This window comes from Caenorhabditis briggsae, assembly GCF_000004555.2.
Source record: "Caenorhabditis briggsae complete genome, chrI, whole genome shotgun sequence".
Lineage (NCBI taxonomy): Eukaryota > Metazoa > Nematoda > Chromadorea > Rhabditida > Rhabditidae > Caenorhabditis > Caenorhabditis briggsae.
In genome coordinates, this window is record NC_013489.2 from 8,149,329 (window position 1) to 8,161,989 (window position 12,661).

The following is a 12,661-nucleotide window of genomic DNA, read 5'->3' on the forward strand; positions in this document are numbered from 1 at the left end:
CACTTGTTTCGAAACATGTGGGCGAGCGTTATCATGTTGATAGTACACTTTCTTGTCTTTCAGGGCCGAACGGTCGACTGCTTTCTTGAGGTTTCGTAGTTGAGTAGTGTAGAGGTCTCCAGTTATTGTTTTGCCCTCGGGCAGAAGTTCCCAGTAGATGGGGCCGTCCACTCCCCACCACACAGAGAGCATAACTTTTTTCGGATGAAGGTCGGGTTTGGGGACATCCTGTGGGCTCTCTCCTTCTCCAACCCGCTGGGATTTCCTGTGGTGATTATCGTAGAAGACCCACTTCTCATCTCCGGTTATTAGCCGGTCCAGCCATCATCGCCCGCGTGGAGAGTGAGAAGAGTAATCGAATCGTCGACTCGGCGGTCAAGGTTGGCTTGAGTCAGGTGATGAGGTATGAATCGACCAAAAAGTTTTCTCATTCCAAGAGACTTCAAACCTTCAAGGACTGTGCTATGGTGAACTCCGAATGTGACAGCTAGTTCACGGCTAGATTGAAATGGATCCGATTGCAATGCGTGCTTCAGCTTGTCCAAATCCAACTCACGGGGTCTCCCAGAGCGATCCTTTTCATCGAGCGAGAAGTCATCTTTTTCGAAACGATGGAACCAATTGCGAATAGTATTGTAGTGAGGGGCATGTGTGTTGTACACATTCTTCAAGAAAGTTTCCGAATCCTTCATCGTGGTGTGAGATAGGAAGAGGTAAATCAAAACATGTCTGATGTGAATAGCAGTGGGAACAAACATATCGTTTCAATTACAGATGAGGAGCAGGGAAGGAGATGGGGACTTGTTTATATGGAAGGTTCTTATCACCTTGTTATTCACTAGAGTCGATATCATACACAGCCTCCATATACGAGAACAGTGATTAAACAAACAGAGTGACAAAGACTTTCCCGCCAACCTAATAACAGCTCTGTTAGAAGAATCGTGGACGTGAACTTTCATGGAAGTTAATGAAGAAGCCAAGAAATTGAGGGACGAAGGAGTGCGCGTTAAGACATATTACTCTTGTCCGAAATCAATGCACGTTTCGGCCGAGAAAACAACGGTGGGCGGAGCTTAGCTCCCACAGAGAGAACCTTACTGTATTTTTAAAATTATTGCACGCGCCTTTAATACAGTACCTCAACATTTATCGAATTTTCTCAATTTTCTCTCATTTTTTCGCTTGTTTCTGTCTAATTTTGTGTAATTCTTAAAAATCTTTAAAAAACGTCCGAGGTACGGTATTTAAAGGCGCATGCATCAATTTTTGTTTTCGCTGTGCGACCGACGATGCGATTTTTAGTAAATTTTCGGCCGCAACGTGCAATGATTTCGGACGAGAGTAATATCTAACTATGTTAGGACTCTTTTACTAATTTCTTATTATTCTGATCCGAAGAAAAGAAGGGAAAAAATGATCTAAAAAGAAAAGGATTACTGTAGGGAAAAACAATGGAAAATGAAAAGGATTACTATAGGGATAGTATTCGAAAATGAAAAGCATTACTCTAGTGAATAATCAAAAATGGAAAGGATTACTGTAGAGAAGAAGAATCGAAAATGGGAAGGATTACTATAGTGAAAAATAATCAAAAATTAAATGGATTACTGTAGGGAGAATATTTGAAAATGAAAAGGATTACTGTAGGGAAAAGTTGTAGCTAGAGGATTACAGTAACCTTGATTTCAATCTCCACTATTACTCTCGTCCGAAATCAATGCACGTTGCGGCCGAAAATTTACTCAAAATCGCATCGTCGGTCGCACAGCGAAAAAACAAATTGATGCATGCGCCTTTAAATACCGTACCTCAGACGTTTTTTTGGGCCCTATTTGGCTGTTTTTTTCTATTTTATAAGAAAAATAAATTAAAGATTTATAAGAATTACACAAAATTAGACAGAAACAAGCAAAAAAATGAGAGAAATTTGAGAAAATTCGATAAATGTTGAGGTACTGTATTAAAGGCGCGTGCAATAATTTGAAAAATACAGTAAGGTTCTCTCTGTGGGAGCTAAGCTCCGCCCATCGTTGTTTTCTCGTCCGCAACGTGCATTGATTTCGGACAAGAGTAATACCAGAAACTTGTGCTTTCTGGTTATACCAAACTTGAAAAATTGGAACCCCTAATTTTAGTTTTTTGTAAATACACTCGAATCGAACTTTTGTAGCTGGTGATTTTTCAGACTTCTGTACCGGAGTACTTCAGAATTATTGTACCCAAGATTTTATATCCTGAACCTGAAATTTTGAATCCCTAAATCGTTTGGACCCATTAATTTTTGTAACTGCCGATTCATTTTTCCTATTTTTTAAATGTAGATAAATGTCGAGAAGTGCAGTTTTAGGTTTTGATTTTGATTTTCACTATTTCTTCGCAGTTCTCGACATTGCATGGATAATTTTTCGGCAATTACTCTTTGACTCCACATTCTCTTTGACTATTTTGACTATACGATGACTTCATTGAAGCCTGTCGATTATTGGTATTGGTCCATTGATTCATGTGAAGAAGCGTTTCCAGAAGACGTTCCTTGAATGTTCCAGTTAAATTTGGATTGTGAGTGATTGACGGTTTGATTCATTAATACTTAGGTTTGTGAAACCTTTTTCGATTCTCCTGGTTTACTTTAGTATCTTCTGGAACTACCATCCTTCCATATAAAAATAACAGTGGATTGGATTGACATTACGGAATAATTGTTCTAAAAACACAGATTGAACAGTTGTTTATGTCATGAATATTTAACCGATCAAATATTTTGTGTATTAGACAACGGAAAATTCGGGCAATGATAGCTTGTCTGAAGTTTTGTCTGTTGTATGTTTTTTTTCATACCTGGATGTTTCACATCTGAAATAAATAACTGTAAACCTGGTTCGAGAAAACTCTGAAAAAGACCAGGCCGTTGCAAGTATGATCTTTTTTCAAGAGCTGGTGACTATTTCATAAGAGAGTGTGAAGAGGCGCAGACAGTTATACACTCTCTGTTCATGCCTCGTTTCTCATTTCTCTCCGCGCGAAACTGTCGTTTTCAAATTTTCAAATTCAACCGACAAAAAATTTTAGCTTCACTGTCAAATGTCTGCCCCACCGGCTCCGAAAAAGGCAAGAAAAAGCGAAGTAAGTCATTTTACTATAGTTCTTTGATCTAAACTTTCAATTTTCAGGCCAGCAAAGCGCATGAAGACTCCATACTTTGCGATGACAATGAAGAAGATTCTCCATTCACTTTATATTTTATTGAAACTTCCGATGGAGTACCTACAGAGCAAGAAATTCGAAATCTGAAAGAGACTTTTAAAGTGAGCTTTTATACACATTTAAAATTTCAAAAATGTTTTTTTAGATTTCGAAAAAAGCCGGAGTGATGCCTGAGTGGATTGACTCAGGATCTGTTGAGCACATCAAATCATCAGACGATTTCTTCGTGCTTCCTTGTTTCCGCGGAAAGTTGTTTCAAAAACTTCAAGAAAACAAACTGAAGTTGGTGTTCGCTCGTTTTCAGATCGTATCACATAAAATACATTTAATTATAGACTCTATGGTCCACCAATCATTCGTGAATGCCTGGAAGAGATGAAATCACTTCCACAATGCACTCATCCAGTTTTCTCCAGTGTGTTCGATGGCGCTAGAATTTCGTTCACATCGTTGGACCCAGAAGAAAAGGTATAACAATTTTCAGAATATTGATTCTATGTATTCTTTTTCCAGAAAGATCTCGGCGAAAAAATCGCTTGGATGAATGGTGTTTTTAATAAGACTCTGTATCATGAGACAACCCATCTAATTTCTGGAAAAGCAGAGCATACAGAAAAATATAAGGTTCTCATAAAAGTCACATTGAGAATAATATGCTCTTTTTTCAGAGTGCTGTGAAAAATTCTATTAAGTTGATGCGAAAAGAATGGGTTGAGCACTTATGGCAGACATCTCAAACGACAATGGGGAAGTTTAGCGCTATAGGGAGAGATGCAGTCGAATCTTACAAGTTGAGAGTTTTTGAAGGGCTTGTAAGTTTTTACTACTGTGTTTTATGACTGATTCGATTATGTTCAGGAAATATCTATTTCTTCAATCGACGGAGTTGATCGTACTAATTTGATTCAGTTGGTAGAAGAGCATGGCGGCAGAGTTTCTGGAAATATGTCGAAAAATAGATGCAGTCATCTGATTACTGATAAAACGAGTGGGCAAAAATATCTGAAAGCATCCGAGTGGAAAACCGTTAGGATTGTTCAAACAAGATGGATCAGAAAGTGTATCGATGCTGGTTCTCTCATTTCAGAAGCGTACGATTTTTTGAGAAATTCAATAATGGCTAATTCCAGTTTTCTTCAGCAAATATCATCCAAAATACTTGTCCGCCGAACATTTCCGATCATCTACTCCGAAGAAAGACACAAGTGTTATTGAAAGTGCTCCTGATATTTCTTCAATTGTTGGCAACGGAGGTCGCCTGATAAATTCATCATTCAGTATGTCCTCATCGATGACTCCGACAGAACAATCGTTCCGTCAATCATGCTCTTCATTTGTGTCAATTTCATCAACCTCAAATGTTACCTCAAGTACCATTAATAATGACAAAACTGTTGGAAAGATTGGAGTATCGCGGAATAGTGACCAATTGTATGTCATTTTATTCAATACAAAATCTTCGATTCTTCGGTTAAAATTACCTATTGATTTTGATGTTTCAGCTCAACCCTTCCTCTTCGAAAAAGCTATGTTCCAATGGTTCGAATTCCCACATCGCAAAACATCGAGCCGGTTCAAAATTCAGCCGGAAACGAACTGGATCTCATCGCCAACGCTCGGAAACTGATAGACGATGGACTCAGAGAACTTTTTGAAGTAAGCTCAAATCAAATTACTCAACGAAAATTGTTAATATTTCCAGAACTGCATTTTCTACATAATTGGAAAGGACCAAGCAACGAAAGAAAGTTTGGTGCGACTATTCAACGATACCGGAGCTACTCGGGTCGCAAAGTTCGAATCTGCAACCCATGTCGTTGTTATCAATCCCAGCCAACAAGATCGTGCATCTTTAAGAAAGATAGTTCAACAAGAAGACATCAATATAGTGACCGTTCAATGGGTTATAGAATGCGTGAAGAAAAGGAAATTGGTGAATTCTGAAGATTTTCATTGGACAGAAAATATGATGGATGATAGCCAATCACAAACCCTCAGCTACGAATCTTCTCAGTTATCTGACAGAACTTTTGGACCCAATGATACCACTGGTGTATTTTCGTAAGATTTTCTGTAATTTTCTAAAACAAGAAACAAATATTCAGAAGTCGAACATACAGTTTTCATTCATCTCTTCATGGACAACCAATCGTTGCCACGCTCAGTGATCAGATTGAGAAACTAGGAGGACAGATAGAACCTGACCCGGAGAAAGCAGATTTCGTTATTTTCGGTCCTTCTGCACCGATGCATACATTGCTTACATACGATAAAGTCATCACAACTCTCTATGTCGTGAGTGAACCTCGCTAGCTCTCACTATCTCGATATGATTTTTTCAGGATCAATGTATCAATATAGGACACTGTATTCGCCTTGGTGCCCACGCACTTTTGGTTCCTCTCCCAAAGCCTCCTCTACTGCTTTTCCGAAATCAACGATTCGTTCTACGGGAAAATTTTCCTCATGTTCGTGGTTTCATCAAGAGCATTATTGAAGAGAATGGTGGGATTGTCATCAACGAAATGGATTCCAATTCGTTTCAAATTATGGTTGGCGCTGGACAAGTCAGACAAGAACATCGTTCTCGGACTGCTGACCTATCATGGATTATTTCTAGTGTGTGTCGTTGTCAGCTTCAACCGTTTAAAGATCATATCTATAAGGAAAAAACAGAGCCTTTATTAGAATTTGAGCGGGACGATGACGTTTGGGCCAAGTGTGTGTTAGATAGGAATGAATCAACCGAAGTGATCGAACGAGAATTGGAAGACAGATATAAAGTGGAAGAGCGCCCTTACGAAACTCGGAGCAGTGATGGTATTGCAAATATAACGGCCCCTTATAGAAATCCATATTTTCCGGATCTCAGAAAGCCATATAAAATGGAGTCAGTCAAAAAAAATGGGTTTCTCGCAATAGTAAATTTACAGTCTGAATCTGGAAAGTGCCAATAGATACATTGATGATATGGAATCACCGCCCAGAGAAACCCCAGAATCAACCATGACCAACTCGCGAATCGGAAGTATCCTTCGTAGAGCTGTTGTTAACACTGGTCGCACTATAGGAAAAGAGAACGAGGATGAACCAATGACTTGTGAAGTTATAAAATCGAGAGTTGTCGAGAATCGAAGAACTGTTTCCAGCGTATGGGGATGATATCATGACAGAGATTAATTTCCAACTTTTAGACTCCGGTGTTAGTGAGAGACTTAGATCGTTCTATGAGACACTATGAGCCAATGGACGAATCATTTGCTGACCAAAATCAAGAACACGAAGAGTTAAATCGTATGTACGCCATGCATCCACGATTTTTGTTGAGTATATCCAATATGAGCCCACAAGTATACATTTTCAAAGTTTTCTTTCCGAATAATACACTTTAAGGAGTCAGCAGACCTTCTAGAAGCAATCAAGCAACTGGGTGGTCGAATTGAGAAAGATTACAACAGAGATGTCACCCACCTTATCACCAGCAAGATGCAGAGAACACCAAAAGTACTTTGCTCTATTGCGGCTGGGAAATGGTGCCTAACACCGGAGTATGTGACTAAAAGTACTGCATCAGGTCGATGGATAGATGAAAAGAAATTTGAATGGACTCCTGATAAACTTCCTAAAACCGTTCCGGCTCGAGAGAGTCCTAAAGAACGTGAAAACAGGATACATTTCGAGAAATTGGTTGCTGTGTGTAAGCCGTGGCGCATTAGAATTGATGAAATGCCGATCACCTCTTCAGTTAGAATGGTAGGTCAAATATTCATAATTCTAGAGAGTCGAAACAATTCTTGTAACTCATAGGAGAATCGAACCAATGGAGCTTTCACCGGATGGCGATGTGTGATTCATCAAGACGACAGAACGGCCCAGCTAATAGCGAGTATCTTAGAAGCTGGTGGAGCTGTTGTTCATTCGATCACCGATTATATAGAGATCACTGATCTTGAACCGAATAGAGTTTTCGCAGTCAAAGATTTTAAATGGAACGTTCAGGTTAACTCCGTTCCAAGTGACTATCAAAAACGACAGCTTTCCAGAGTGCCGCTATGTTAAAGCAAGATAAAATACCTCTATACGTCATCGACTTTGTCTACGAATATCTGGTCAACAAAGATAACTTGGATTATTCAAATTTGCTTCATCCTGTCTACAAAAACCTTTAATTTAATCGAGTTAAACTGTTATTTTTCTATCGTTACAATTATTACGCAATTCAAATATAATTTCCTTTTTTTCTCGGATGACAGACAAAGTGCAATTCACGAAACGCGGTTTTTTTCTGTCGATAATTTGCATTGTTAATTATCGGGCTCGCGAACGTGAGAATGGCCTTTCCGCAATTTCGAAAATTCCGTTTTTCAAAACATCAGAATTTCGGAATGTTCCAACTTTCAACAATTTTCGATTATAAATCCCATTTTCTTACCACAAAAAAACTCGACAAACAAATTTCTCGAGTTACAGTACTTAATTCCGATCGAGACCCCCAAGAAAACTTTCCGCGTGCGCCTTTGACATACCGTAGTTCATTTCATCCCTGAAATCATACTTGTAAAATTCCGGGCCGGCCCGCCAAAGCCCGGAAGGCCCGATATCAAAAATTTTGTCATTTTGAGCCAAATTTTTAGCTCTCAACACAACTTTCTCCATTTTTTTGTGTTTTTGGATTGTTTGTCTGTTTGATCAAAAAATATCGAAAAAACTCGAAAAAAAATTTTTGCTCGAAAAAAATCACATAAGGGTCCCCCTCATGTGTTTTTGAATTTTTCAAAACTTGTGGAATGACAGGTCCGTCGGGCCGGGCCTCCGAAATTCGGTAAAAAGCCCGGCCCGTTACAAGTATGCCAGAATGTGTTTTTCGGAATTTGATTCCGAAAATGGTCATGTCTTCGGACGAAAACTACCGTAACTGAAAATATTTTGTTTTCCAATTATTCTCTAAATTTTTGGTCCCTTTTCCTGGAATTTTTCCGCTAAGAAAATTGTTTTGGTCAAGCCTCATACAAGATCGGCTAACGAACAGGCTTCCAGTTGCCTTTCCCTTCGAAACTTCCGCAATTATGGAGCACGCTGACTACTTATTAGCTGACTCTATGAGTGATATATTTTAACTGTGCCTTCTTAATATTTACATCTGCTTTTCGTTTTCCGATCGGATCGATCTATTGACCGGCATGTGCTGTTTTGGATCGATTCGACATATTCCCATGAGGAAAGTTTTGTCCATCATCTACGCAATTCTTTCTATTTATACAGCTGGCCAGTAATTGTCTCCTGTACAGGACATGCCTGTCTTAGTTGTTTCTTGTACACTGTCAAACTAATTTTACTATATTATACTTCTTATTCTCAATCCAATGATTCCCATATCCTACCGTGGAGGCTTCACAGATTCTATCGAGGAGACCCCGCGAAAGAATATTTTTCCGGGAAAATAAATTCCTGTTTAAGGTGGGCGGAGCCTAAATTTCAAGCCTGACACGGTTTTGCCGCACGGTTTTCTCATGACCGTATTCAAATGTGTTAAAAATACTGTGCTGCAAAACCGTGCCAAATTTTCAATTTAGTTTCCGTCCCGACTCCGCCCACTTTTCCCCGAATTTTTTTCTCCGAAAATTATTTTCCTCGGAATTTGTGGGGCTTCCCATCGAGAGAAATACCGGAAAAGCATGCTCTCATGCAACCATACTTCCCACACTCACCATCTCTCCCCATCTCTGACCGCTCTGAGTCTCTTCATTGCAAGAGCGTTCAACGTTGTCTTGCTGTCACCGTGCTAACCTCCATCATTCTGCAGATCGATTATTCTGAGCCTTTCTGTCTTTACCTCAACATCCCGTCCGTCTTCTTTTTCAATCCATGTTATTCCTTCCTAATTCAATTTTTTCAACAGGTAACTGGCAGACTCGAAATGGGCGACCCTTCAGAAGTAATCACCTTGTCGGACTCGGACGATGATCTCATGGTCATAGAGGAAAAAATGTAAGCTTGAACATATTTTAGTATTTCACCAGACCGGAAATCATTTACAGCATTAGCAATCCACGTTCCGTGGACAATGGACAAGGAGCAACTGTAAATATCTCCAAAGTCAAGCAATTGGACATTGAGCAACTCGGTTTTAAACAGCCCACAGTGTCATATATTGGAAATCAACCACAAACATCAGTGGTCAGGAATACGTCGATGCTGGTGCCGAGGAATACTAGAAGTTTCATTGGAGGAGCTTCGTCGTCCCGGGCGCAACCTACTCAGACTACTGTGGCACCCACGAGTCGTGATCCGTCTGCTCTACAGAGACCAGTTAGATCTATTCCAGTTGGATCTGCTATAAGATCCGGAGCAAGGTTGGTATTTTTTTTCTTGCTTGTCAACATTGAAAATTAGAGTTTTTTCTCATTAGGCTCGATTTTAGATGCTCTCCTGCTGCTGCATTGCCGAAGCCAACCCAACCTTCATCATCTCGCACACGCAACGCTTTGAACAATGGACATTCTGTATATCGAGGACATTTCATGTTTGAAGCAACTGAAAAATTTGAGCCATCGAGGCGCTCGTCTCGACTGAATTCAAAAAAAATCGAAGGAAAATTTGTGGTGAGCTTATCGATATGTTTTCTTTCTCCAACACTTTGAAGTTATTTTTCAGTGTTCTTACAACAATACGAGTTGTCATGATCTTTGTGACGGAGCTGTAGGATTTATCAATCATACATGGTCTCATGTTATTCATGATCCTTTAGAATCAATGAAGCGAAAAGAAGCACAGTGAGTTTCTAATAATCTACTTTTAAATCAACTTATATTTTCTTTCAGAGAAAATGGTTTATACATGCATTCCACTGACTTTGCTGCGCTTTCAACGAATAGTACAATGGCGTTGATGAAGATGAGAACTTGCGAATACTGTAACGTAGGTTTCAGTTCGAGGTATTTCAAACAACAACATGTCGTAAAATGCCACTTGAACCAAGGAGAATCTAATACTGTTTGCAATATATGCGAGCTGGATGTTAGTTTTGTATGTCTTTTTAACTTTAATCAAATGTTTCGTTACAGTACGAGACTCCAAAGAAATTGGAAGCACACTTAAATCTGCACCCTGCAGGAGAAAGTCCATATCACTGCAAAAAATGCAAGTATCGCACTTCAGTTCGTCTTTACCTGTATGATCACTTCATCGAGAAACACATCAATGAGTGAGTTGGAACTATTCATTTTTCTATTCAACTTCACCATTTCAGTGCTCTTATATGTCCTCTCTGCCTGTACCAAGAAGATCTCAAGACTACCGTTCGGCACAGCAAGCATATTTTTGTCCCATCTTTTGTGGATCACATGCGAAAACATGCAGCAAACACATCATTCCGGTGTCGCATGTGTGCTCTTTCTTTCAGTGAACGTAAAGAACTCGATGCACATCGTATCAATGATCACACTCGCCTGAACAATCTGTGGGCAGTCACCGAACGACCAGATATCTGCAAAGGGCGCAGGGAACGTATTATAAGACGTCCAAAAGTAAATGGAATCGAAAAAAAGTTTCTGAAAACCACTGAAGGTCGTCGTGTAACTGATGAGATATCGTGCGACGGAAACAAAGAACGGGCGGGTTATGATTCGACATCAAATGGAAATACACTCTTAAAATGTGAATGTGGATTTAGTTCGTGGAATGGAAATAGGATGGCTTCACACCTTCATAGATGCCAAAAATCTATAAAAAGCGTCGAGCGCCACAGGGAAGGTGCTCGGAATGGAAACGATCCTGCAGAAGAATTAGAAATGTTTGCTGTTATTCCACAACCTACATCCACGGAAATTGAAACTAAGGTTAGTATAAAAATTAAAGTTTTTTTTCAATTTTGTTTGTTTTGCAGGCATTGGAGGAAGAGAATCTGCGAAAACTACATTTGGAAAAAGAAACTCCGAATAAAATCCGGACGAACGATATTTTTTTTGAGCCAATCGACGATTTGATTTTGCTGTAAGCTTCTGATAATGACTCGACTCTTCAAAACCTTTTTTGCAGGAAATTGTTGGCTAATGATAACAAAGATAACGGTACTCAAATTATCAATGCCTGCATTTTGAGCATCTTGGAATGTGAGATGAACTAACAATCATCTTCAACTCAATTTCGTTACCAGCTTTTTTCTGATTTTATTTGTTCCCAAATTTCATTGTTTAGGCTTTCATTCTAAAAGTAATACTTCTCTTTTAATTTGTCTGATACATCTGTTCTCTGAATTTTCATGAAAGAAACAAATAGTTCAAAGATATACATGAAATATACAAATTTTTACCAGATTGGTCGAGGACATGGAGTTGGTGACAAAAGATAATACATTATAATTACTAAGAGGAAACAAAAAAGGATAAAAATGAAAGGGTTGCATGGAGACCTGTATTCGAGTTGTGAGATTGTTATTGTCTGGAATTTACAGATTCTGGGGAGAAAAGATTCTGTGCACCTACGTTAATATCGGAATTAGAAGTTTCACTTTTTCGGCGCTTTCTAACATCTTGGATATTTTCTGTTTTAACAGAGCGCTTATGATTCTGAAAAAAGTAATTCTCTGAAGAATGAGGATATTGCAACTTACAGCTAGAATTTTGCATACAATGGCTGGTACATCATCAGCAAGTGGAATGTTGGAGGAACTCACTAGATCAGCTTGTTTTGCTAATTGATATTTCTCATATTCAGCCTAAAAATTAGTATAGTTAAGTTATATGAAACTGGATATTGTCAAATTAAAAAAACTGGGACCTGAAAATTTGAAAACTTTTGCTTTTTTTGATCTACGAAAAAGCGCGGCAAAAACGTAATATTTCAGATTTTTGGCTCGGTCGAGCTACTTTCGCGTTTAAATTTAGTTTTTTTGCTGAAAAATAGATTCTAGAGATGCTAGCAACCATTTTTATACCAAGAAATCAAAATTTTGTTCAGAAAATCCCACTAAATTCACATAAATAAATTTATTATCTACAGTATCCGTTTTCGCTCCGCCCCTCGTAAATCGACACGAGCGTCGTCTCCGAGATTTTCAGGTGTCACTTTTTTTAATCCGACAATATTATCCATTCTTTAAAAAATCGACTTACATCTTGGCCAGATTCTATCAGGCGAACGACATTTTCTGCCGTTTCGATGAATACATCAAAATCATCTTTTTCGTCCATTTAGATGCTCAGTATCACAGTTTCATGAGTAAACTTGTTTATTTTTAATATTTAATTTAAATTCTTTTTAAATTTGAAAAAAAACATCGCGGTCGTGGCCTAGAAACATACTGCGTAGCTGCGCTCTATTGATTTTCTGTGTACTCCTCTCGGAAAACAAAAATGGCGCGGATATGACTCATTGCCTGTATTCAATTATGGGGTTATTCAGGGAGTCGGCAGAAAAGGAAAAAAACTCCGCGAAAACTCGGAGTGTTCCAATC

The 12,661-nt window shown here is 38.8% G+C and overlaps 3 protein-coding genes across 3 annotated transcripts; 2 read left to right on the top strand and 1 right to left on the bottom strand.

The window, feature by feature from the left end:
- Positions 1 to 3,084: 3,084 nt before the first annotated feature.
- On the top strand, positions 3,085 to 7,376 carry Cbr-mus-101 (the record flags this gene model as incomplete). The annotated part of the gene is made up of 17 exons (XM_045238174.1): positions 3,085 to 3,126; positions 3,174 to 3,308; positions 3,353 to 3,489; positions 3,543 to 3,675; positions 3,721 to 3,831; positions 3,876 to 4,019; positions 4,066 to 4,298; positions 4,348 to 4,638; positions 4,710 to 4,863; positions 4,910 to 5,268; positions 5,313 to 5,502; positions 5,550 to 6,097; positions 6,141 to 6,357; positions 6,402 to 6,557; positions 6,601 to 6,960; positions 7,015 to 7,206; positions 7,251 to 7,376. 17 exons carry the CDS (start codon positions 3,085 to 3,087, stop codon positions 7,374 to 7,376), a joined length of 3,528 nt encoding a protein of 1,175 aa, XP_045092060.1.
- Positions 7,377 to 9,124: 1,748 nt separating this feature from the next.
- CBG02220 lies at positions 9,125 to 11,332 on the top strand (the record flags this gene model as incomplete). The annotated part of the gene is made up of 9 exons (XM_002639728.1): positions 9,125 to 9,195; positions 9,246 to 9,560; positions 9,629 to 9,809; positions 9,862 to 9,980; positions 10,029 to 10,224; positions 10,272 to 10,411; positions 10,457 to 11,045; positions 11,093 to 11,199; positions 11,245 to 11,332. 9 exons carry the CDS (start codon positions 9,125 to 9,127, stop codon positions 11,330 to 11,332), a joined length of 1,806 nt encoding a protein of 601 aa, XP_002639774.1.
- Positions 11,333 to 11,639: 307 nt separating this feature from the next.
- Positions 11,640 to 12,398, bottom strand: CBG02219 (the record flags this gene model as incomplete). The annotated part of the gene is made up of 3 exons (XM_002639727.1): positions 11,640 to 11,774; positions 11,819 to 11,923; positions 12,321 to 12,398. 3 exons carry the CDS (start codon positions 12,396 to 12,398, stop codon positions 11,640 to 11,642), a joined length of 318 nt encoding a protein of 105 aa, XP_002639773.1.
- Between the last annotated feature and the right edge of the window lie 263 nt (positions 12,399 to 12,661).